Source organism: Eublepharis macularius, chromosome 12 (assembly GCF_028583425.1).
Source record: "Eublepharis macularius isolate TG4126 chromosome 12, MPM_Emac_v1.0, whole genome shotgun sequence".
NCBI lineage: Eukaryota > Metazoa > Chordata > Lepidosauria > Squamata > Eublepharidae > Eublepharis > Eublepharis macularius.
The window spans coordinates 57,732,107-57,758,457 of NC_072801.1; the positions used below are offsets into that span (position 1 = coordinate 57,732,107).

At 45.7% G+C, this 26,351-nt stretch overlaps 1 protein-coding gene across 1 annotated transcript in view; it reads left to right on the forward strand.

The window, feature by feature from the left end:
- Positions 1–20,355, forward strand: part of GREP1 (glycine rich extracellular protein 1) — a 29,278-nt gene extending 8,923 nt beyond the window's left edge. The window contains exons 6-18 of the mRNA XM_054994079.1: positions 42–71; positions 1,904–1,948; positions 3,586–3,618; positions 5,335–5,382; positions 6,929–6,994; positions 8,190–8,252; positions 8,949–9,017; positions 11,265–11,348; positions 12,738–12,815; positions 16,846–16,908; positions 17,042–17,128; positions 17,467–17,520; positions 19,956–20,355. Coding sequence (XP_054850054.1) covers positions 42–71; positions 1,904–1,948; positions 3,586–3,618; positions 5,335–5,382; positions 6,929–6,994; positions 8,190–8,252; positions 8,949–9,017; positions 11,265–11,348; positions 12,738–12,815; positions 16,846–16,908; positions 17,042–17,128; positions 17,467–17,520; positions 19,956–19,981 — 746 coding nt within the window. The 3' untranslated portion in view covers positions 19,982–20,355. The remainder of the gene's footprint in view (positions 1–41; positions 72–1,903; positions 1,949–3,585; positions 3,619–5,334; positions 5,383–6,928; positions 6,995–8,189; positions 8,253–8,948; positions 9,018–11,264; positions 11,349–12,737; positions 12,816–16,845; positions 16,909–17,041; positions 17,129–17,466; positions 17,521–19,955) is intronic.
- Positions 20,356–26,351: the final 5,996 nt, after the last annotated feature.

Consider the following 26,351-nt stretch of genomic DNA (forward strand, 5'->3'; position numbering starts at 1 on the left):
TTCTGAGCCTTTTTTCTTTGACACTTTCTGCCTCCCCATAGGCTATGGTGTCCCAGCAGGTTACGGAGGAGGTACGATAACTGCTCATTCTCTCTTCGTTTGCTACCATGTACTTGTACTCTACGTGTCCCCCAGGGCAAACATGGTGAAATGATTCCGAGCAGCTGATACTTATAAGGGACACACACACCTCCAGGGCTGGCATCAGCGTATCCCCAAATGGGGTAGTTGCTGAAGTCCAGATTTTCCATCAGGGTCCACTGCCACTGACTCCCCCCGCCCCTGCCCATGTAGCTGCCCTGCCACCCGGTTGCACAGGCTGCCCAGCATCACCAGGGAAAGGGCAAGCAGGTGATGCATATGGCTGGGAGCACAGCCGGTGGGAGGGCTCACAGGGGAATGACGCACACTTGGGCACCTGCTTGGTGGGTAAGCAGGTGCATGGGAAAGGGTGCAATGGGGGTGGCAGTTAGGGGGCCCCACTCTCTGCCCGGGGACCCCAAACCTTTAACCACCCCTGTACACTGCCATCCAGGGTGATCCCTCCGCCTTAGCAGGCTCTGCAGCCTCATTTTAGAGGCAGCACTACAGTTGGCCTTAGGTTCGGTGCTTGGGCGGACAGTATATTTCCATGGGAAAGACAGAGATTCACAGCACCGTGAATGTGCCTGCAGTTCTTTTTCTCTGTGTGGCCGCAGCACGCAGAGAACAGCTGGCTTGCGGCACCTTTGCCACTCCCTCCTCTCCAACCTACTTTTGGCTGGCTGCCTTAGCCCCTCCTTCTGTGATGGGTGGTGGTCTTCAGAAGGAGGGGCAGTGAGAGAAAATGGAGGGCTGGTTTTCATAGCCCCTGCCTCAATCTGCTGCTGCAGCAAGGGCAGTGAAGGCAAAGATGGGCAGGTCATGGTCTACGACCATCGCTTTCTCCCATCTGAAGGGTTAAGTTGGGGGCCCAGGGTGGAAGCCGCCAGAGATGTGGCTGAAGCAAAGATAATGTGCCCTCGTCTCTGTCATCTTGCAGGACTAGGTGCTTATCCACAGGCTGGGAAGCAGAAGCCAGGTAACTATGAACAACCTGGAGGGACAACGAGGGCTGCTTTCCGGTGGCTTGTGATAGATCTGTTAGACAAGAAATGTCTCCAGCAAATTCTTGTAGTGCCATATTTCTCACCCCTTCCAAAAAGAATGAGAAAACTTTCCCAACAACCTTCATTATTATGGATTTACTGGGACTTCATAGTTGGAAATGAACAGAAGTCGGATCCCATGGATCCATTCTGCTAATGGTAGAGCTTTCCTATGGCAGATGGAGCCTCCCGCTGAGAGGATGTTCTTCTCCTTGTGCCAGAGGAAAATGCCGCTGTTAGTGGAATCAGACCGTAGAATTTGGCAAGTTCGTCTTTAGCATTAAAGTCCTTTGACCCCCACCCCCACCCCCACCCTGCTGGTCAGTTCATCTGCATGTCTCATTGATGTCATTTTGTACAGCTTCTGGATATACTTAACTGTTTGCCGCTTCTTAAAATTGATCCAGGAGCCTTCTGTGTGTAAAGTGCCATCAAGTCATAGCCAACTTGTGGCAAGCCCAGAGGGTTTTCAAGGCAAGAGATGTTGGCTTGCCATTGCCTGCCTCTGCGTGGCAATCCTGGACTTCCTTGGTTGTCTCCCATCCAAGCACTAACCAAGGCCAACACTGCCTAGCTTTTGAGCTCCAAGGCGAACAGCCCGGGCCATCCAGATCAGGGTCCAAGAGAGTTACAAGGTGTTGTTGTTTTTTAGCATGTTTCAAAATGAAAACAGAAATTTGAGGGAAAGAAATTTAACCAAAATAATTTTTTTTCTATTAAAAAAAATTGTATGACGTTTCTGTCCTGTTATATTTCATGATAAATCTGTGTTCCAGGTTACGGAGGAGTTGGCTACCCCCGTGGCGGCCTCCCCTTAGGAGGTAAGCGCAGCCCCCAGCTACCGTCAGCCCTTTCTTTCTTCACTCCAACTCTTGCTAGTGGTATAGTACTTAGAGTGTTGGGAGACATGGATTCAAATCCTCAAGTCCTTGCTGGAGGACCTAGGGTCAGTCATTCACTTTCTGCCTAAGCTACCTCGCAGGGTTGTTGTGAGAATAAAAATGGGGAAGGGAGAACTCAGTGCTATGAGCTCCTTGGAGAAAGGGTAGGGTTAAAATGTACGAAGTAGATAGCTTCCAGGTTCAGAGGTCCCCTTCATTGACTGCCATCAGTTCCGCGGTCTGTGGGAAGTAAGGCCTAGCCAGAAGCAATGTGCTGCCCAGATGTCGTTCTTTCATCCACTCCCTGATTAATCAGCGAGAGCTCCCAGGGAAGTTTTACTTCTGCTGAGATGAGTAGAAACATCATGAGCATCAGGGAGGGAACGGATATTGACCCAGTTGCCCTCAGGAAGCGCTGTACAGTAAGAGCACCCTGCTCCCTGCTGCCAAACCAGATATTGTTATCTGTTCTACTCCCAGATTAGCCTGGGAGAGTTGGATGCTTCTAAGGAGGGTCTTTCTTCACTCCCCTGTGGCTGCTGAGATGATGCCAAAGGGTCTTGTCCCTTTGGCATAGATACTAGGTGTTGGGGGAAGAAACCTCCTCCTTCTAGAGTGGAGAGTCTACACATGGAAGGTGACTCCTGATGGTGAAACTGAAAATAACTTTGATTTGGAAGCTATCTTGAAGAGCTGAATAGTAGAAAGCGAGAGAACATACATCCAGTTGCAATTGACTCATGGCGTTGCCAATCCACCGGGCATCCCAGTCAAGAGACTAGCAGAGATGTTTTGCCATTGCTTTCCTCCACGTGCCAACCCCCGGTCCTTGGTGAAGCAGAATATAAACTACTGAAAGAAAGAAATACTTGTCTCCCTGCTCTCCCCCGCCCCCCACTGTTCTGGTGGCCAAACATACCTTGCTTGACAGTCCCTTTACTTTTGCTCTTTGCAAGTCTTTTTACAAACCAGCTGTCTGCTATGTGACTTCATTACCTTTCTTGGCCAAGGCATCAGCCTCCTTGGTTATTTGACCCTTTTGAAATCAGTTAGCTGTCTTCCTCCCTCTGAAGGTCCAGGGGCGAAGGATCCAGCGTCCAGGACATTAGCCGTGAACATGATTTCGTTTAGGATTTGTTGTTTGAATCATGTGGTGATTTTGATGCCTACGCTTTCGTCCAGTTAACTTTTGGGGAATTCCCTCAAAAGTACTTCATCATTTGATGTGGCAGCCGCTGCACCATTACATCTTTAGTAGACTGAGTATATCCTGCAGCTTCACTCAGAATTTATTACGCTGAGAAAACGGAACTTTTAAAATTAAAAACAAAGGAAGTGTCTAGACCCTAAGATGCTCGTCACAGGACAATTCCCTGCACAAGTCTTTATCCCTCATCCTGATTATCAGAATCAGGCAAACCAAGTGTAAGTATGCAAATGTGTCTGATTTGCGTATTGTATACAAGTTACAGAATTCTGATTTTCTTTGTGCAAGATCTTTTTTCCTTTGAGCGCAAAGTACGCAACCACGCTTTCTAGTTTTTTGCCTGACTTGCTCTCCCTTTCTCCCTCTGCAGGTCTTGGAGCCCGAGGCAAGCCTTCCAAAACAGGTAACACTTTCTCAGCCATCAGCTCCTCTCGTGGATTCTTCTTTGAGCACTTGGAAAAATCCAACTCCTTCCACTGCATCAACACTGTGTGTCTGATGCGGTTCCATAGTGGCACAGAACTCAAGCTCTGGAGAATTTTTCTTTTCTGTTTAAAAAACAAAGCAAAATTCTAGTCCATAATGTACTGCGGTTTACTTAAAAATAATTTGATCCCACTTTTCCTAAAGCTCACAGCAGCTTTCAAACCAACCTCATAAAACCTCGTGTAATCAAATAAACTAGCAAGAGATACAACTCACAGTTGTAGATCAAAAAACTCGAAGGAAGCTGATTTCACTCTGCGACAAAGGCAGATGAGCAGTTAAACCGGTGCCAACAAGCTTAACCAAAAGCCATTCAAAATGACCCACATTCACCTAGTACCTAAAGATAGGCAGAAAAGGTACCAGGTAGATCTCCAGAGGGAGAGAATTCCCCCTTGTACAAAACCCAGCAAGTAGAGTCAGCATGCATAGTGCATCAACTTCACCCAAACCACTGTAAATGCGTGCAGATTTAAAAGGTAAGCAAAAGAGCGTGGTCTTCTTGGCTGCTGGGCTTCCATGCAGAATGCCAGAGCTCTGCCTGCCCACCTCTCTACAAACCCTTCTGGCTCCATCCTCCTCCTCTTCCTGAAGATAGTGGGCCACCACCTTAAAAACTAGCAGAACTATTGTGGCACAAGTGTTTGTGGTCCACAGCCCATTGCATCGGGGCACTCGACAACATGGGTTGTTGCCCACAGCAGCATCTGCCACAATATATCGATCAGTCTTAAAGGCACCGCAAGATTCAGTTTTTGGCTGTTTCCACACAGCTTACCTTATTCTGCAAAATAGCGAAATCTCGCACAAAATCTCGCGAGAAGATGCTGTTATCGCGTCTTCTCACGCAATAACAGTGTCTTCTCGTGTGATAACAGCATCTTTTCGCGAGATTTCGCGCAGGATTTCGCTATTTTGCAGAATAAGGTAAGCCGTGTGGAAACGGCCTTTGTTTCAGCCGCATTAGACTAACACAGCGAGTGTCTCCTTGCTGCTGGGATTTCTATAATTCCCTTCTACACCTTTTTCTCCAAACAAAAGTGGGTGGTGAGCAATGGTTTAACTGTTGGACTAGGACTCAGGTGTGAATCCCCACTCTACCGTGGGAGCTCACCTGGTGACCGTTGGGCAATTAGTCTCTCATCCTAACCTGAGGCCAAAAGGCAAGCGGGGAGAATGAAGTTGTCAGTGGCTCTGGGTCCCCACTGGAGAGAAAAGCAGGGGATAAATATGGCTAAATAAATAAATACATTAATTTATGTGCATCAATGTTTAATGCCTGTTTTTGACACATAAATAATGTTGGAAAATGCATGTGGGAATTTTGGGCAGAAGATGGCATGAAGTGAAACGGTGTGTGTGTGTGTGTGTGTGTGTGTGTGCACAATGTGCACATGAGAGAAGCAAAATCAAAACAGGAGACCTGAGACTTGAAATAGCAAAGATGGGAACTTTGAAATCCTCCCTCCTCAGCCGTGCTCGTGTGGCTACGTCATTTGTGCCATCTCCTCTTGACCCATGCTGGCTCTTCCCTCTGATCCTGCTCCAGGAAACCTCATTTGGCAGCTCTAGCTTATTGACAACCTAATTTGTTCTTAGAAAATGATTTCTTCCACTCTCTTTTCCCCTGCAGGCTATGGGGCAGGGCCTGGTGCCTACCCAGGAGCCAGCGCACAGCAGGGTAAGGATTGGTTAGAGCACAGTGGCTGCAAAACAGATGAGGATGTGGTGGCTGGGATTTTCCTTTGGGGAATCTCTCCTAAGAAATGTGCTGGAAGGTTCAATCTGTCCTCTTACAGGTCCTCTGACCTAGAACCTCTTGACCCCAGAGGGCAAGATGTGTTTCCTTAATCTTCTTTATTGGTGTTACACACTCCTGGCTTCCATGAGAAGTCCCAGGAACAGCCAAATTTACTTTATTTTGGGAGAGAGCGAGCCTTGGAGGCTTACACTACCATGGCGGTATTTATCTGAGCATAAGTGGAGACAAAGAGGCAGCCCTCCAGGGCAGATTGCTAGAGAACAGTGTGAGCATCCCAGTGGCAGCTTAAAATGCAGCCAAAAATGTTCCTCTCTGTACCTCCCTCTCCCTCTTCCCAGCTGATATCTCTCAAGGCTCAAACTATGTATGTGTCTGTGCATGGAGTTGGATCCAGCAGTAATTCCCGCTGGTGGAAGACCTGTCTGTCAGCAGACAGGACTTCTTTCCTCTTGCTACAATCCAGAACACGCCCTGAAATGCTGTTCTGTGGGACGGGGGACCCCCTCTCCCAAGATCAGCATGAGAGGTGAGTTGGAGGGCTGCAGCAGAAGGGGGGAAATGGCAAAAAACACCCTTCTGTTAGCAGAAATCTATCACTGTGTTCAATCCATTGATACTGGGGATCTGTGAATGCACACGCACGTGCACACACAGAGGTTCCTTAATTGAATGTAACTTCCTGCTTTAGATGGGGGGAAGAGGCTCAATACAGTCTCTGTGTTTTCCTTACCAGGGTTAAAACAACTCTCTAGGAGTATTTTCAATCAGGGAAACCACATGCGGAAGAATTAATCACCCGCTGTTCCCCATTCTCATCGCCCCAATCCATATCTTCTCCAACCCACATCAGCTAGTTTTTGTTGCCAAATGCTGAAATGAAGCTTGCTGTCTGAGTTCTCAATTGAGTGAACTTTTTGATTCACACAAGAAGTGCCTGGGAATTTCAGAGTGGGGGCTGGGCGAGGCAGGCAGAGGGTTGCGCATGGCCACTGCGCCATACTCTTCTTTCTTCTGATTGGCTTTCTTCCTGCCTGTCTGCCCTGCCCTGTGGCCCTATGTGAATCTTTCTAACTTGGAAATTCCCAGCCAGATTGAATGCTCAAGTCAAGACATTCCTGTTTTTAAAAAGCTTGAGTCAGTTCCAGCAATCCACGAACGTGCACCGACACAGCAGCTGTTGCTTGCCTCATCCAAGGAATGCAGACCTCGCAGGAGCAAGTCCTGCAGATAAATTTGGAATAGTTTTGGGCTACTGTTTGTAATTTGCATGATTTTCAGGGGAAAGCTGCTTCAGTTTGAAATACAATTGAATATGGCCAAAGGAGGAAATTCATTGCAGCTTGTTTTCTAATTTTGGTGGTAACATTAGTTCTGATCTCCAACTCAAGTCTTGCAGAGGCTGTGGGGAGGAGAAGTACCTTTTCTCTGTTTTCTTTTTGTCCCTTCACCACACTTTGTTCAACAGCCTATCCAGGTGGAGTTGGAGCCGGAGGCTATCCAAGCAATGGACTCCAGAATGGCTATGGCAACGGTGAGAGTAACAGACAGAATTTCCTTTGGGTGAGGTCCAGCGGCAGTTGCCATCCACAGGAAGATGTTACGGCATCCTGCCCATGCTCCCTCCAATCTCCTGTCGCCCAATTTGGATAGCTTTCAGCTCAAATCCCATTTGTCATAACATCCAAAAGCAGGCCTAGGGCAAATTGTTGCCTTGCTACAAACCTAGGAGAGTTTCTTCCCAGGGTTTGCAAGGGTGGGGGGACTCCTGCACATTTGGACATCTTGGCAAACTAGAGTTGGAACAAAGGTTTTCCAAATCAGGAAGATTTTATGTGCGGCGTGCGTGCGAGGAAACAGGAGGGAGTGTCCGAGCACATCAGATAAGCCACGCTCATGCCTGTCACCAACAGACAGAGGTTGGTTGTGACATGAGAATGTTGCTTCTAGTGTGGCTAGTGACAGAGGTCCTGTCCTCTTCTGGCATAGCCGTGTGCATCCACTGTTCCAACCAGGCTCCACTGCTCAGTGGTAGTGCACATGCTTTGCACAATGGGACTGCTCAAGGTAGATGACGCTGAGCTAAGCAGTATCGAGCAGCTTCTTGTGTCTGAAATGGCACCACAGCTGCCTCCACCTTCCCAGAGGATGGCCGCTTACCTGCAAACCTGATGGTAGATTGCATCTAGCTCAGTTTCCTGCTAACAACACTCACTTCTGGCAGCAGAATGAAACTTCCCTGCCTTTCCCGTTTTGCTGGAGCCCCCTGATCTTTCTGAAGTGTGGTTCATGGGGGACGGGACCCTACTGGAACATCATGAGGGGATGAATGGGAGGTCTGCAGCAGGAGGGGAGAATTGGCAAAAGGGGCTCCCCGCCCGTCCCATTAGCAGAAAATTTAATCAGTGTCCAATCTGGTATGATTTTCACAGAACTGACCCAGGTGATTGTGGCGTGTGCGTGCATTGGCAGCTAGTAGATTAATAGTACAAGCAAGCTATAATGAAAGTAATGCCCTTAGGAATCAGATTTGTGCTTATTTGCCTCAATAAAAAGAGAAATCCACAAGGGGGCGCTGTTGACCAACATATTGAGAAATCAGGAGGTCCTTTTTTTAAAAAAACCTGAATTCTGCCTGCTCCTCAAAACCTGCTGAAAGTTTGACCCTAGTGGATTCAACATCTCTCTGGGCTTGGAGAAAAACACCAAGATCTTGATTCTTCCCACAGGTTATGGAGCTGGAGGCAACGGATTCCCTAGTGCTGGGCTTCAGCCAGGCGGATATGGAAATGGTAATTGATTCTGTTAAATGCTTATCCAAGGAACATAGAAGAGTAAGGTTACTCTAGCTTGAGAAATCCCTGGAGATTTGGGGCAATGCCCGCAGAGGGTGGAGTTTGAGGGGGAAGGGAGATCAGCAGGAATACAGAGGTTGCTCCTCCAGGGAAACTGATCTCTGAGATCTGGAGATCAGTTGTAATTCCAGGAGAACTTCAGGACCAACTTGAAGTTGGCAACCCTAAAAGCCATATGCAATGCTTGGTTATATCTAGTAACAAAAGTGGGGGGGGGGGTTAAGGGGAGGAGGGGATTTTGCACCTCCAATTCTGAAGCTTATCAGTATCGGGGTGGAGATACAGAAGAAAATTTTCAAGGCTTAAGTTGACCATGCGGTCATGTTCTGCTGCCTTTTACCAAGGCCGAACAGAGATCCATCTAGCTAAGCCTTGCAGCAGCTCTTCAGGGTCTCCGGAAGGTTTTTCCCAGTAGCTGCTGCCTGAGAATTTTTAACTGGAGGGGATAGGGCTTGAACTCTCTGAGAGTCACTCCTAGAAGATGTGAAATACAGCTTAAAAGAACACCTCTGAGCATACATTGAGCGCCCTCGGTTTCCTCCTGAACAGCGGCAACTTCTCACCCACATCTTAAGACTTCAGGCCTTCTACAAAAAGGCTGTGTTTGACTGTTTGGTTGCATCCTATCCACAGGTGCCCAGGCTCCGTATGGCAGTCAGTTAGGAGGCCCCTCTGGGGATCCCACCGCTGCCAAATATGGAGGTAAGTTTTAATGCTCCTTTAGGGAAACAGTGTCTGTCCCTAGGGTTTGTATATGACCTGACTAGTAAATTATGTTTTCTGAAGTTGTCAAAGGAGCTGACCTACAAAGGGCTTGGTCTGATTTAGCTTGATGTGAGAAATCGACCCTGAAGCTGTCTAACCACAACTTCCATATTACAATCTCATATTCCAGAGGAGTTAGCCATGTTAGTCTGTAGTAGCAAAATAGTCCAGTAGTACCTTAAAGACTAACAAACTTTATTGTAGCATAAGCTTTCGAAAATCACAGTTCTCTTCGTCAGATGCAATCTCATATTGGCTTCATATCAATCTGTTTGTGCTGACTCCCTGACCTTTTCCAGACGGCTCCCCGCTGCTTGGAAGAAGCCGGAAGATCACGAAAAAAACGCGGAAGATCGTGTTTTCTCGCGTGAGATTTGTGCGATGTCATGTGACGTCGCGCAAATCTCACGCGAGAAAACGCGATCTTCCGCGTTTTTTTCGTGATCTTCCGGCTTCTTCCGAGCAGCGGGGAGCCGTCTGGAAACGGCCCCTGCCTACCCAGCAAAACCCTGGAACTGTACTTTGATTTCCCTGTAAGAGAACTAGGATGAGTTAGAAATTCTCATCACTGCTGTTTCAACCCCAAGTTTCCTGTTTTGGTTGTGTGTCTTCATGACACAAATCAAGCTTATGATTCTTTATGCTGCTGCCTTTTCCCATCCCCTTGCACCAAAATTTCTCCGCAAAATGTACACATTTTCAACATCATCTGTGTGTCAATAAATCAGCATGGGGTGTGATACATATTAAGCATGTTAACTACGCACGTTATACTTACAAATACCATTCAAAAACTTGGCAACATGCAATCACAGCCGAAATGTATCCACTGAATCAACAGCAAAGAGCAAAGAATGGAAACTGCTGACAGACCTATAAATGAATACAGAAAGAAACAAAACATTTGCTTGTTCATAGAACGAACTCCAGCCCTTCTTCCAGAACCACAGCTCCCATGGTTCCTAGAGGACAGGGAATAACTGCTAAACCAGTTTGAATAGGTGGTGTCAACATGCCCTTTGTCAGTATGGGAGAATTTGCAGAGTCACCCTAAGTCATGGGAAGGATAGATGTAGGCAGGGCTTTTTTTCTGGGAAAAGAGGTGGTGGAACTCAATGGGTTTCCCTCGGAGAAAATGGTCACATGGCTGGTGGCCCCGCCCCCTGATCTCCAGACAGAGGGGAGTTTAGATTGCCCTCCGCGCCGCTGGAGCGGCGCAGAGGGCAATCTAAACTCCCCTCTGTCTGGAGATCAGGGGGCGGGGCCACCAGCCATGTGACCATTTTCAAGAGGTTCCGGAACTCCGTTCCACCACGTTCCTGCTGAAAAAAAGCTCTGGGTGTAGGTCACAGGGCAGCGGTCTTCCAACTGCCCAAACCCACAGGGTTAGAAGCGCATGACAGGAAGTACCTTGACTTACCCAAGCACATGACATATGCGCAAGTCAGACCCTCGGTCTCTCATGGTCAGCATTGTCTACTCTGGCTGAGAGCAGCTCAGGTCGCGGTCCCTTCACAGCTCGTACTTACTGCCTGCATGAAGGGATGAGCTGGTGCTTGGCTCTCGTGGCCCTTTCTTACATGCCCAGGGTAATGCTGATCACCACTTTAGGCTCAGGAAAGAATTTTCCTCCAGGCCAGATCGGCCAGGGATCCTGGAGGTTTTTTGCCTTCGTTTGGGCATACAGCAGGAGTCACTGAGGGAGGAGGAATAGCTGTGAATGTCCTGCATTGTGCAGGGGGCTGGACTAAATGGCCTTTGGAGTCCCTTCCAGCTCTATGTTTCTACCTAATCCTCTTGCCTGGAGATCGCAGGGACGGAACCCAGGACCTTCTGGTTGAAAAGATGTTCTGTCACTGAGCTGGATCTCTGTCCCGTGGGTGCCAGGAAGAGGAGGAGTCCTGGGTGTGCTTAAAAGGACTCCTCTCTAGCATGGAGCAACCTTACCTCTCCTCTCCAATTGTGTGCAAAGAGAGGCAGGGAGAGCAAAGCCTCTTCTTTTCTGTATATATCTGCATGAGCAGCAGGTCCTACTGAAAATCAATGAAAAAGTGGTTCTAGAGGGGCTCAGTGGCCTTCCTGAGGATCCCAATCCATTAGCTGAGGCCCCCGCCATAGGGGATGCTCTCCTTGCCAGCTAGCCACTCTTGGCGGCCCTTGCTCTGATCTTCATTTCTTTCACAGGTGCAGGACAGCTCACCTACAATGGACAACCACAGCAGCCAGAGACTACGGGCCTGGGAGGAGACTATGGAAATGGGAGATACGGTGAGTTGGAGAAGATAAGGGTCTGGCCAGGGTTGCTTCTTCCCTGCCCAAGTACAGGAAGAAGGAATTTGATTTCAGGTCCTGAACTGAGTGTGTCCTGATTATCTGAGTTTCTTTTGAAAAAATTAAATATTTCTAAATGAATAGTAGAAACAGGTTAAAAGTTTCACAGTGTATGATGATTATGTATGCATACGAGTAAAATTATTAGTCATTTTAGATAACTGACCCAGCATTTTAAGTATATTAATAATCGATGTTGAAAGAACTGTGTTAATGCATAGAAAAAAAGAGAAACTAACATATCTGTTAACAATAGTAAGAAAAGAGAATACAGCTCATTCAAATTCTGTGAATAACCCTGATTATTATCAGAAGAGAAGAAGAGTCCAGTAACACCTGTAAGACTAACAAAATAAGACTAACAAAACTTGTGATAGGGTATGAATTTTGTTAGTCTTAAAAGTGCTACTGGACTCTCACTCTTTTCTACTGATACAGACAGCCAAACTCGACTACCCATCTTCATCTATCTCCATAATATAATTAACATATCAGGTTCCATTGTTAAGCACACTCAAGCCTCTAACTCTGACTGTGGGGAAAGGGTTTGAAAATGTGTAGTCGAAGCAGGTGCCATGATGAGAGGAGATGCGGCAGGACTTCAGTAGCCTGTACAGCTCCAAGAGCCAAGCTACAAGTGATGAATTACACTTGATCACGTAGATCAAGTGGAGGGCAAGTGAACAGGGAGGAATACACGTGAGTCTGTTCACTTGCCAGGCAAGTGTAATTCATCACTTGTAGCTTGGCTCCAAGTCCTCCAGCATGGCTACTGAAAGCAGAACCGGTTATGCAAATGAGGATATGCAAATGTGCTTAATTTGCATAGCACCAAGAGCCTGCAGAAATCTGGGTTCCTTCCCTGCGGGATTTTTGTTTCTTTAGCACAGAGTATGTTCTACCCCTTGATGGTCCAGGGTTGTAAATTCATATTCTGAACTATGGTAGGATACAAGAAGGGAAGCGAGAACTAAAAGGAGATGAAGGGGAGGCAAGAAGCAAATCAGAGATGCAATGCAGTGCTGGGGGATGGGGAGAACCCTGGAGCTATTATTTGCCCCCACCTTGGTTAAACTTAGAGGCACTTGTATGTATGCAGCATCTCATGGGAAAAATGAGTGGGCTTGTGGGAAAGGTGTAGGGTGAAAATATTGCCCCTTCATCCCAAGAACTGTGCTATCCCCTGCTCCTAGCTACTTTTAGACTCTTTAAAAGAGAGAGAGGATCTTCTGCGTCTTGTTCTAAGATGAGCGAGGGATCTATTTTTGGAGGTGTGTGTAAGTAAAATACCCCTCTGTCCTCCCTGCTTCTTCTCATGCTTTCTAGGAGCTCCTCAGAGCCCCTATGGAGCCCAAGTTGGAGGGCCTGGTGGAATCAGTGTAGACCCAGCGGCAGTCAAATACGGTAGGTGAAAGAAACACACACACCCCATTGTGGAACCAGGATATCTATTTATTTACTTCATTTATACTCCTCTTTTTTCCTCCATGGGGACCCAGAGCAGTTGACATCATTCTCCTCACTACCATTTGATCCTCACAACAACTCTGTGAGGTAGGTTCAGCTGAACGGGTGTGACTGGCCCAAAGTCTCCCAGCAAGTTTCCATGGCAGAGTGGGGATTCGAACCCGGGTCTCCCAGATCCTACTCTGACACTCTAACCACTACACCATACTGGGTGGGGTTAGGATTGCACATAAAATTACATTTATTCAGACATTCACTCATAATTAGGCTAGCATGGGAATACACCAGCTTTTGAGAACTCTTCATCCAGTAGTAGGGAAATAAGTAAATCTTTGCATTAATTGTATGCAGGGTTAAAATTCAGCAGCATTTACTGCAGGTTGCATAGGCATTTTTACCAGACAACCACCATTGCAACAAGAGCAGCGAAGGCCAGCTACATCCAACTTCTCATTCGTTTTACTAATCACTAAGCAGAATGGTAAGGTACAAATTAGCCTCAAGAGGTTAAAAAGATTGGCCGGTGTCTATGAAAAAGGGTTGCCAATTTTTTAACCTGCCCTTGCTCCTGTGCTTTTCATCTGTAGAAATTACCAACAAATTTCATTTTCTGATGTCACAACAAAGAATCAAAGCCCTTATACTAAATGTTTATATACAAATTGGACTCCTGGGATGATAACCCCTGAATTAATTTCCACTATATAATTTACACATCAAGAGATCAAATGAGGAAATGATATTGCAGCCCTGGACAATATCAGGGGACTCTTGATTAACACCCTTCTGAAACCCAGTCATAAACAGGGGCTCTACATCTTCCTTGCTGTTCCATAGAGAGACACGTAGAGGATAGCTCAAGGCCATCCAGTAGGCGATGAAATTAAGTTGGAATTCTTCCACAGTATAGGAGCTGCTATCTCTGGAGACCCTCAATCCCTGAGACAGCAATAGACAGTTGTGTAAGTTTCAGGTGAGTAGCAGTGTTGGTCTGCAGTAGAAGAGCAAGTTTCGAGTCCAATAGAAACTTAAAGTGGGCAGTGCCCTCAAGTCATAGCTGACTTATGGCAACCCCTGGCGAGGTTTTCACAGCAAGAGACTAACAGAGGTAGTTTGCCATTGCTTGCCTCTGCAACATTGGTCTTCATTGGAGGTCTCCCATTCAATTGCTAATCAAGGCAGACCCTGCTTCTGTGATCTGAAGAGATCCAGCTCACCTAGGCTATATAGGTCAGGGTAGCAACTTAAAGACCAACTAGATTTCCATGGTATGAGTTTTTGAGATTCTGATTACTCTCTTTGACTCTCAAAAGCTTACATCATGCAAATCTAATTGGTCTTTAAGGTGCTACTAGACCTGAGTCTTCCTGTTCAGTTGTGTAAAAACACTGTGTAGACCAGCAAAAGCTATTAAATGTTTGCAGTCCTGTATTCTGGCCACCAGAGGGCGACAAAGAGTACATCTGAGTAAAACAGCCTTTTCTCCATTAAACAAGGGGCAAGGCTGCTGTGCCTGTTGAATTTTTGCCTGTTGTGCAGCTGTTATAAACCCTCTGTCAAAGAAACAAAATGGTAATCCAAAGAGGGTGGGATGTATAGTCAGAATGAGTTGGATTTGGATAGCAGCCAGTGGTCTTAATGGAGAGCTAGACTGAGCTACTAGGCAGCCGATGGCAGCAACCTGCAATGCATACCACATCTTTGCCCTACGTGAGCTAAAACCTTCCTTCCCACAGGAGAACCCAACCAGCTGCCCTACGGTGTCCAACCTGCCAGCCTGGGTGCTGAGGGTAAGCTGGGACCTTTTGGTAAGGGTCCTTTCGGGTGCTTCCTTCTTACCCTTTTTCTCATGCTACCTCAGCATCTTCCCTTTTGATCATCTTTGGATGGGTTTCCTGCCTGACTTCCTGACCATCAGATCATAGCAAGCCACAATTTTGTGGTCTAGTCAATTTCATCATGGCAGAAATGGGGTGAGCTGCCTTTTAAAAGTGAAATTAACTAGACCACAAAATGGCAGACCTTGGCAAGCAACAATCCTACAACCAGTCACCTTCATTCCTTAAGAATAAAGACTATCCTATTGCTCCCCATCCTTAGCTGTGATGAAATTGATTACATCTCAAGACTGCTGCTTGACAGAATCTCTGAGTTTTAACTTCTCCATTCTGGTTGCCACAAGGACTGAAGAAAAAATGGCCAGTCCCTTTAATAGAGCCTTACTGTGGAAATGAGTAGCTGAAACTTTTTTTTGCTATGGAAGTAAATAACAATCTGGTAAATCACATCCCATTAAGCCTCAATTAAAAGGAGAGGACATTTTTTCTCCAGGCAGTTGGCAACCCTAACTGTAACTCATGACACCACAGCTGGCTTGTTTATATAGCCAACACACTGCAAATGACTTTCAAGTCATAGGACAAAGCTTTGGGGCAGATATGAACCCTGGGGCACCTCTCTTGTTCTTGGGTTGTTTTAACCCAGGTGGGCCAGGGCAGCTGATACATGGCTTGCAAGCTGCCCAGACAGCAAGGCTACATGGTAACAAGAGAGACAGCATTGTTAGGATATCGGGGCCAAAATAGATACGTTCCTTTTTTCAAGAGGTTGGGTCCGGGTTCCCCACAACCACACAGCAGCTGTAGAGAATGGCTGTTAAATAATAAAGTAGAGTCAGTTTGGAGTGGGAAGGGAAAGGAAGGGCTCCTGCTTTTTTGCCAGCTGCTTTCCATGCCAAAACAGCATTGGAGGGTGTTATTTCCCTGTTTTTGCTGCTCCTTGTGGAGTATTCTGTGCATAAGGAGCAGCAAAAACAGGGAAATAACTCCTCCCAGTACTATTTTGGTGTGCAAAATGGACGGGAGGGAGGGAAGATCCCTTCTTCACCATGGTAGCATTTTGAGCCCAAAAGGGCTCTACTTTATTTTTTAATAATCATTCTGTGCAGCTGCTGTGTGGCTGTGGGGAACCTGAGTTGGGTCCGGGAACCCAACTCTTTAAACAAGTGAACATCTTACTTTGGCTCTCGGACTAGGATCTGGGAGACCCAGGTTGGAATCCCTACTCTGCTATGGACACTCGCTGTCGCTGGGTGACCTTGGGCCTGTCACGCATTCCCAGCCTAACCTATCTTACACCATTGTTGTTGTGAGAATAAAATGGAGGGTGGACGAACAATGCTGTAAGTTACTTTAGGCCCCCCATGCGGAAGAAAAGCAAGATATAAATATCTAAATATTAAATCTTATAGCTAAAGCTAGCTTATGTCTAGAAGGTGAAGAGTCAAGTCTCAAGCTTGTTTGAAATGACAGCTTATATGGGGTTTGCCCATCGGAGGGAAACGTCTCAGTACATTGTCTGATGAGCCAAGGGAGGTTTCATTTTACTCCTTCATTTTAAGAAAATGTTACTTGATGTGTTTCAGGGCTGAGGCCCTGTTTGTTCCCTCAAGATCCAGAGATAGCCAGTGGATTTAAATCTTCCAGATACATTCATGGAGGTCTAGCTATTTATTCTGAAAATTTTTCCAACTCCCATCTCCAGACCTTGAGGCAGCCCACAGCCATCAACTGCTGTTAGCCATGATCACGCAATGGAACCTCCATGTCCAGGGGCAGTTGAGAGGAACAAACAGGGGAAGGCCTTCAGGCCTTGATCGTGGCTTCCTTGAAGCACCTGGCTGGCTGCTGCAGGAAACAAGATGATGGATTAGATGAACCTTTGTTCTTCTCCAAAAGGGCTCTTATTACATGCTCAGCTTCTAGGATGGAGATGTTTTTCACATTAAACTAGAGTTCCTCCTGAACTGAGAATGATGGCAGGACCCTTGGCTTCTCCTAACTCCCAAGATCAGAGCCCATGGTAAAGGAAGAAGACTGTAAATGTGGGCATTGGGGTGGGTCTGGGATTTTTTCGTTATATTCATTCCTCCCTTTTCATTTCTCTGCTTCCTCTTTATCTTATACAGGCAATGGAAATGGTTTGGGATATATGAATGGTGGAGATCCCCAAGCTAACGGTTTGGGAGCAGGTAAGATTCAGGGGCCAAAAAGCTGCCAAGGGAGTCCCCAGACTGCTCTTAGGGGGCCTCTTGGTATGGCTGGGCTTTAAAGCCAAGGGCTGCCTTTGCAATGCTCAGGGTGGACTCTCGCTCTGTCTGGCAGGTGGTGCATATGGACCGCTTGCAGCAGGGCAAGCACCGGGAGGGTATGGCACATCACTGGGACCCGGTCAAGCACTGGGTGGATACGGTAGGTGGTGCAAGATTTGTTTTCATCCTCTGGCAGCGAAAAAAAATCTCTAGTGTGACGTGGAAGCAGGTCTCCCTCGTGCAGTGGCCTCTGATTTTTAGTCTTCACCATATCCCTGGGATTTTAAAATTGGCACCCCTAGAATATCTCTCTGCAAGAAAGCAGGAGATTATGAGTGTCATGAATGGCAAAGAAGCAGGCCACAAATGCTCTGGTGTGAATTTCTTTTGTTTGATTCAATGGGAAAGGGCCCGTGTAGACTGAAAGCAATGAGTAGGATATGAGCATCCGTGGCCTATTCAGAGTTCTCTTCACCAGTGTTTTCTCTTTTGCTTTAGGAGGGAAGGAATCAAAGTATGGAATGAATGGATTTCTGGGAAATGGATATAGAGGTAAGGAGTGTATTAAGGGACTACATTATTCTCTCACAATCAGTGCTGTTTCCTGCTTCAGCCAAAATCTCTTCTAGCTAATCAGTGGCTTCATTTTCACCACAGCCTTGGATGATTTTAATAGTTACTGGTTTATTACTGGATTTTTTACTCTTTCCCCAAGGAACTCCGGGCATCATATCCTAACACTCCTCCCATTTTATTCTCATAGTGACCCAGTGGGATAGGTTAGGCTTGAGAGAGTGACTGGCCCTAAGTCTCTCAATTAGCTTCATAGCTGAACGGAGGATGTAAGCCTGGATCGCTCTGGTCCTAATATGATGCTCTAACCACTATATTTGATTGGCTCACAGTAGCCACTCCCCACGGGACTTAGGGAGTTGTGGTCACTTGAAAGACTAAGGGCCAAACTACAAGTGACGAATGACACTTGAACGGCAAGTGTATTCCTCCCTGTTCACTTGCCCTCCACTTGCTCTCCACCCGATCCACTTGCTGTTCAAGTGTCATTCATCGAAGTGACAAATTACACTTGCCTGGCAAGTGAACAGACTCACGTCACGTGTATTCCTCCCTGGTCACTTGCCATTCACTTGGATCAAGTGGAGAGCAAGTGAATGGCAAGTGAACAGGGAGGAATACACGCGAGTCTGTTCACTTGCCAGGCAAGTTTTTACTCAATGTAGCTGATCCCAAACTCCATTTGGCCTTGATGCCACTCTCTCACACACACACAACCTTTATTGGCATGTCAGAGCGAAAAAAGGTACATTAAAATTAGTTGATAGTGTTATGCACAAACTTGTGCCCTAGGTGTCCCTCTCGCCAATCACAATAAGAGACATACACCACGGAGTCCTGTTGAATTGAAGCAGAATAGATTGTTTAATTTAAACAATGGAGGAGCAATTTACACAGGAGTAGGTGGTCTCCTTGTGTCCAAAGCTCATAAAAGCTACAATAGAAGCGCAAAGCAATTTATACTCTCAGGTTAATTATAATAATATTACAATATTCTAATATTTGTTATCTTATTGGCTTGTAGTCTTGACACAGGTGTCTAGGTTTAGTTTGATTGGAAGACGCAAGTCTAGGTCAGCTACGTAATTGGGGAAATTCCAAGATTTGCAGTTCCTTATCTTATCCTTGTTCCTGTTCCCCTCGGAAGGACACCTTCTGTGGGTGGAAAGGAATGTTCCCCCACTTATCTGTCCTTGTGCCTGTTTCTCTCTTTCTTAGCCTTGAGAGAGAGATGATACTAAAATCGGCTGACCTAGTTTGCTACATTAATCAGTTTTTACAGAATTTTTAACATGTTTTAACATACATTCTTCTTTGGTCTTCTTGTTTCAAGTGTCATATTCTTACAGGTTGCATTACAAATACTACATTGGCTCCTGAGCATAGAAAAAGTGCAAGGCATGTAATACTGAAAGGCACAGAATTAGTATATAAAATCCCTTTCTTTAAATCCATATTCCTCAGTAGCTTCCCTGATACGTTAGAGGTTATAGAAAAGTTGTAACCAGATAGTAATCGCTGGACCTTGACATTATCAGAAAGGCCACACCATGAATAAAGAAGGGAGTTCAAAAGTTTGTCTCAGATCTTAGAATAAAATAAACAGTATAATAGAACATGGGAAACAGATTCAATGACACCCAGTTGCCAGGCAAGTGTAATTCGTCACTTGTAGCTTGGCTCTATGGCATTATATCCCACTGAGATCCCTCCCCGCCAAACTTTCTTCTTCCCAGGCTCCACTCACAAATCTCCAGGAATATTCCAACCTGGAGCTAGCAACTGTACATAGCCCTTTAAGAGCCAAGCTACAAGTGATGAATGACACTTGCCTGGCAAGTGAACAGACTCATGTGTATACCTCTCTGTTCACTTGCCATTCACTTGCACTCCACTTGATCAACTTGTAGCTTGGCTTTCAGGATCTTGAACAAAACACTCTCACAAAACTGCCGTTCCCATGATTCTTTGAAGGGAGCTCGGACAACTATGTTGGTTATATCCCACCTTGTAGCTTGGCTTTCAGGATCTTGAACAAAACACTCTCACAAAACTGCCGTTCCCATGATTCTTTGAGGGGAGCTCGGACAACTATGTTGGTTATATCCCACCTTAAATTTATTTTTTGTGTTTCGATTGGCAGGAACCTGTGTTTTTCCCCCCAGCTGTCATGTAGTGCCACAGGTTAAGTCCGTGGAAAGCAATGGGCTTAGACTGGGTAACTCTGTATAGTTAGTTGCTAAGAGAAAACACAATTACTTCTTGTCTGATAATTTGGTGATCAGGGCCAAATGTTTCCAGAGCCATTCACCCTTTCTGAACTCTGCTTCTGTAAACAGCCTGCTAGAAGAAATGATCAGGACTAATGCCTGGTTCTTGATCTCCATCCTCCCCTCCCCCTCTCTTTTTCCTAGGACGCTGCCCTTCTGGAAAATGCTAAAGGAAGGTGTCACTCACTCTGTGGGACTCCCTGCAACATGATTCAGGCATCCCATCAGCTTTTGGTGCTAATTGCGATGACGACAATACAACCATGTCTCCCCGTATAAATTATCATCTCTTTCTTGTTTCTTACTGTGTTTTTATTTGTAAAAATCTTTAATTTTGAAAGGAGAAGGTGGGGGGGTCATGCTTTGGTCTGCACCCTTTTTGCTAATATGTCAGAAACAGACATAGAAGCATCTATAGGTCACACCTTTGTATGAAAAGGAATTCCAACTCCACTTCTTTGGAGGTAACCAAGAGACGGTCAAATCATTGTTATCTGGATGCCGAGCAGGAGTGCCTTTTCAATTAAAAGTTAAAATCCATGAATCTGGTTGTCCTCTGCCTTTATTGTCCTCAGACAGAGAAGCAAACAAATGTTTGTGGTTATTTATGCATTCTTAGGAGTTTCCAAAAATCCCTTGGAAAATCTTTTTCAACTGCTGTTGGGTTTCCCCCAAATAAACATCCTGCCCAGGTACATAGAATGAAAGCTGTACATAGTATGTGAGACAGCTAGAAAAATAAAGTGAAGCGTGGATAGTAGTGTGGGGGGGGGGGGTTTCCCCAAAAATCCGAATAATATGCAAAATTAGTGTGGCTTTCTGAAGTGGTACTGGGCAGGGGGTTGGACTAGATGGTCTGTATGGCCCCTTCCAACTCTATGATTCTATGGTACCCAACTGTCAAGGCAAAGAAACATGGCAAAGCCATCCTCCAGTTGAGGCATGAGCTAGCTTTCTTCAACAAAGACAGGGTTTATGATTCCTTCACAACCAGCAAGAATGTCTATAATCCTACATCCATTCTATAATCCTACAGCCACTAATTCTACATCCATCCCGAAAGGGCCATGTGATGCTATAGCTGCATGGGTTTTATCTGGCCAGGTCCTTATTTTTTCACTCTCAATTTCCCTTCTTATTACACTGTCCATCCTATGTAGCTTTTGACCATGCAAGACTCAAAAATCGCAAGCATAGCCTTTTTGGGGGGTGGTCAAAGGGGACCCCTCCTCCCTTTGTCACTAGTGGAAAAGCTGGCTGGGTCCAACACCATGAATGGAACTCCAGACACGTTGTGCTTTAAGCCACACCAGGGGAGAAAACTTAGCTGTACGAGTTGTTTGTGTCAGAAACATACACGTTGAATAAGAACAGCAATTTTTAAGTTCAGAGGTTTATACCTACGAGGGAAATGAAGGCTTGCCTGAAATAAATGCATTGTGTTTCTAAAAAATACTCTTGAGATTTACAGAGGAACATGCCTTAGTCAGATCATCCATCTCACATAGCTGGTAGAGTCTACTCTGACTGCTCTCTGGGGCCACAAGGAAGGAATCATCCCGGCCCTACAGCCTGTGGTTCTTTTAATTGCAGTAGCCAAGGATTGATCCAGAGATCTTTTCTGTGCAAAGCATATGCTGTAACCACAGATCTCTGGCTCCTTTCCATAAGAGGTTTTTAAGGCTCTGTATGAAGTTGCCTCATGCTGTGATGGTCCAGTACTCCACCTAGCCTAGGTTTGTCAGCTGCTGTGATGAAGAGTGGCTCTCCTAGGCCTCGAAGGGAGAAGAGTTTTTTCTAACACCTATTGCCTGAAATCTTTTTTCAAGCCAGAGACACATGAGAACCTAAGAAGAGCTCTGCTGGATCTGACCTGTGGTTCATCTAGTCCAGCATCCTGCCTCACGTAGTGGCCAACTGGTTACTCCAGGTCAACTACAGGGCAAATAAGTTGTGTCGTTCCCTGCTGTGGCCTCCTGGCACTGGTATTCAGAGGTTTACTGCCTCTGAAGGTGGAGTCACCATGAATAGAAGCCACTGGTGGCCCTATTCTAGAGTGGGTGTGGGTTTCTCTAGCCAATGTATGTAAAGGGAGAGAGACCATGGTTGAGGCAGTCCAGCCCTCAACTAGCCTAGCCGTTAGGGTTACCAACCTTCAACTGGGGCCTGGACCTCTCCCAGAATTCCAAATCATCTCCAGGCTACAGAGATCAGTTCTCCTGGAGGAAGTGGAAACTTCAGAGGGCATAGTCTATGCTATACCCTATAATCTAAGTTCTGCATTGCACCTTCGTTGAGTGCCCTCCTCTCCCCAAATTCCACCCTCTCAGGCACCACCTACAAATCTCCAGGAATTTTCTAAGCCAGAGTTGGCAACCCTACTGACCATTGCAATCCCCAGGCCGAAGAAGCTGATTACTAATAAGCCTCTTTGTGCACTCGCTGATCTCTACTATAGCTCTGAACTTAGTACTATGATCAGTTGTGTTCATATTTTTTCCCACTTTTCCCACATCCACAAGAAGATTTGAAATAGCATCTATCAGTTGAACAAATACTATACAACATGATTCTGGAATTACAGCTGATCTCCAGGCCATAGAGACCAGTTTCCCTGGAGAAAATGGCTGCTTTGGAGGGTGGGCTCTGTGGCATTATGCCCCATTGAGTATCCTCCCCTCCCCAAACCCCACCCTCTCCAGCCTCCACTCCACCCCCTAATCACCAGGAATTTCCCAACATAGACCTAGCAACATGCTACATTACTGTACTTCTGAGTTCTATTGTAATTTCAAGATGATGATCAGGTTTCTGATCATGATGGAAGATATGAGAAGAATGGTGGGTGAAAAACATAACTAGTGGTGAATTACAATATCGTTTTGTCTTAGTTTAAGAGATTTGAGATCTGTGTGGCTTTGAAATAGAGTGCCATCAATATGCTTATGACATCCAACTCTATATTTCTTTATCCAAATAGCCTGGTGATAACTCTAGAGTCTCTGAACTAAAGCCTGTCATTGAATGGCTAAAGGTAAATAACTAATAACTACAAACCGCATGGGGTTTTTTTCCGGTTCGTGCCCATCTCTACCCATTAGTTACCATGCTCAGTTCAAGGTATTGGTTATCACTTACAAAGCTGAAATAACTGAAACTAATTCCTGACAAGACAGGGATAAAGTTGATTGAGAAGGCAGAGGCTATGAAGGATATGTGGCTCGACTGTTATCAGGAGCGAACAGAAGCATGAACATCACTCCCATTCTGCAGTCACTCCATTGGCTACCCATTAGTAGAGATGGGCATGAACCGAAATACAAACCAAAATTAAGCATGAACTAGGCCGGTTCGTGGTTCGCAAACCGCGGTTCATCAGATCCCATTTCTGATGAACTGCCACAAACTTTAGGCTGGTTTGTTTGGTTCGGTTTTTGGTTCGTAACTGCAGACAGGCTGGTGCCAATCAATCAGTTTCCTAGGCAACAGGGGATGGACTTCCTGCAGACCTTCTGCTGGCCCGAAGTGACCTGCTGCTGGCCCGGAAATGATTTTCTGGCCTGGATGTGATGTTTTCACGAACCAAACGAACCGGTTCACGAACCAGGGCAGGTTCGTGAAAGTTAGTGGTTCATAAAATTTGATGAACTACGAACCGCCTGGAGTTTTTTTCCGGTCCGTGCCCCTCTCTACCCATTAGTTACCATGCTCAGTTCAAGGTATTGGTTATCACTTACAAAGCTCTTCACGGCCTTGGTCCAGCATACCTACGGGACCCTCTCTATGCTCCTCCATAGCAGTTTCGCTCTTCCAAACAGGATCTCATGCAGGTGCTGCCCTGCAGTGAAACCAACAGCAGCTCGTACACAGGCTTTCTCTGTGGTGGCCCCTACCCTGTGGAATGGCCTGCCTGAGGAGGTCAGAAGAGCCCCTGCTCTCTTGCCTTTCCACAAACAATGCAAAACCGAATTATTCAAAAAGGCTTTTTACTCAGATAGGAGGGTGGCATTGTAGGGAGGGGGTCTCAGATGATCCACTAATGAGTTAGGAACCATACACTTCACCACTATGTTGTATTGGATTCCTGCTAATGCTATGTTTTTGTGAACTTGCAACTATTTACCCTATAGGAATGTTCTTGAGATTGACTGTACTAATCTCACACTGTGTAATCCGCCTTGGGTCTCAGTGAGAAAGGTGGACTATAAATAACGTAAATAAATAAATAAATAAATAATAAAAATGGGGCTCCCCACCTTTCATGGGGTCCAACTGTCACTCCCTGACTTGCTTAAGAGCCATGGGATAATTCTGGGTCCAACTTTATTGCTGGAGAAGATCTTGCAGCTGCAAAAATTGTGTTCTACCAGCTGTATTTATCTCAGAAAATGCTCCCCTACCTTGACTTGGCCAAGGTCATGTGGATCCATGCAATGCTTACTTCAGGTTTAGACTACTGTAATATACTCTACATGAGATTGCCCTTAAAGACAACTTGGAAACTCTGGTTGATACATAGCACAGACTCCCAGCTACTATGGGTGTAAAATGGAATCTGTATATCACTCCCACTCTGCAGACACTTCATTGGTTACCAGTCAGGTACTGGGTTCAAAATTGCCTTTTCAGCTGCATGGATACCTATGACCTCCACTGCAGTTTTTGACAACATAAATTTACACAAGTTCAAGTGGCTGTTACCAGGCTAGGGCTGCTCAGGGAACTGACTAACTCCTGCCTGCCTTTGGGCTGCCCCACCCCTTGCTGGCAGGAAGGGGTCCATGGCTTAGCCACACTGATGTCTGGCGATGACACAGCAGCAGGGCGCTACACCAATATATTTCCTAAATACATCAGCATATCTTGGAAATGCACTGGCGTAGTGGCTGGGCAGCTCCCTGAGCACTTTCACCTTCCCACCCCAGGACTGTGCTGCTAGTTATATGCATAAATATATTCTAATCTTTAATATCATATCCATATGCCAACATTAATAAAATCTATTTCCAATATAATCAGTCTTTAAAGCAATAATTAACAGATCAAAGAGCCCAAACAAATATTCATTCTTACAAGTCAATTGGATCCAGTAAAAGTTGCCAGATGCATTTACAGTGCAATCCTAAGTGGAGTTTCTTCAGTCTAAAGCCATTGATTTCACTGGGCTTAGACTGAAGTAATTCTTTTTAGGATTGCGCTGTCAGACTCCAGTCTTTATCAGTGGCTATTGTATGGCATTCAATTCCATCACCAACACTTCAATTCATCATCTTCAATTTATATTCATGAAAGATCATTCACCTTTCTTTCAACCACAAAAGGAATTTTTCCTGCTCAAATGGGTCTTTAATTTACTAGAACTTTCATTTTAAAATATTCTAAATAAACTGGGATTGAATTTAATGACTGAATTTGGTACTGTTCATCTCCTTTTGCACTTAGAATTTTGCTACTGATTGGAAAGGTTTTATTCAATTTTGAGATGTTTGTATATAATTATTGCAGTAAAAATAGGTCAAAGAGAGTCCAGTAGCACCTTTAAGACTAACCAACTTTAAAGGTGCTACTGGACTTTTTGATTTTGCTACTACGGACTAACACGGCTAACTCCTCTGCATCAGTAAAAATAGGTGTCATTTATATTTATGAATACATTCGATCAGTTTTGTGTGATATTCCTTAGGCATCTGTGATCAATTTAATGCAAATTAGTTATCCTTTAATGACCCTTAGCCATCCTGCCTTTCTCTAACTTGTAACAAAGACTAGCTGTTTCCCATTATTTTCACATTATCTATAGACAAATAATCCTCATAAGGAGGCACTAAGCTTTAAAATGCTGAAACTTTTCTTCATGGCTGGTGTAATAAAGTCATTCTCTGTCCCTGTATTCAAGTTCAAAAGGCTTGCCTGAGGTTCGACAGTGGCAAAAGTTTGAAATGTTGGCCTAACTTTGGTTTCTCCATTGCATTGTGCTAGAAATAGGGTTGCCAGCTCTGAGTTGGGAAATTTCTAGAGATTTCGGGGCAGAGCCTGGGGAGATCAAGGTTTCGGAGGGAGAGACTTCAAGTGCAAAGCAACCATTTTATCCAGGGGGCTGGAAATCAGTAGTAATTCCGGGAGATCGCCAGGCCCAACCTGGAGGTTGGCAAACCTAACACCACGGCGGACGGACGAACAAACAGCCTTAAAGTTATCGCTCCAAGGGTGAACAAAAGAGATAAAGAAAGGGGCAGGGCCGTGTCCCCTTCTGGCCGGAAGAGTCTTTCTCAGCTACTCATTGGCTACAACTAAAAAAGGGGGAAAGGGGCGGGGACAGAGGGGGGCCAGGAACGAGGATAGGTCTGTTCCGAGCGCGCTTCCTTCTCCTTCTGCCCCACCCCGTTTTTCTCTCTGTGCGCGTGCGCGTGCCCTGACCATGACGTAGAAGACGGAAGTGGGCGAGGCCGTTTGGAATTTTGGCGCGAGAGCGGCCGTTGAGGTTTATTGGGTTCGCGCGCGCTTCAGGGTAGGAACAATATTCCCCCTCCCCCCAACTGA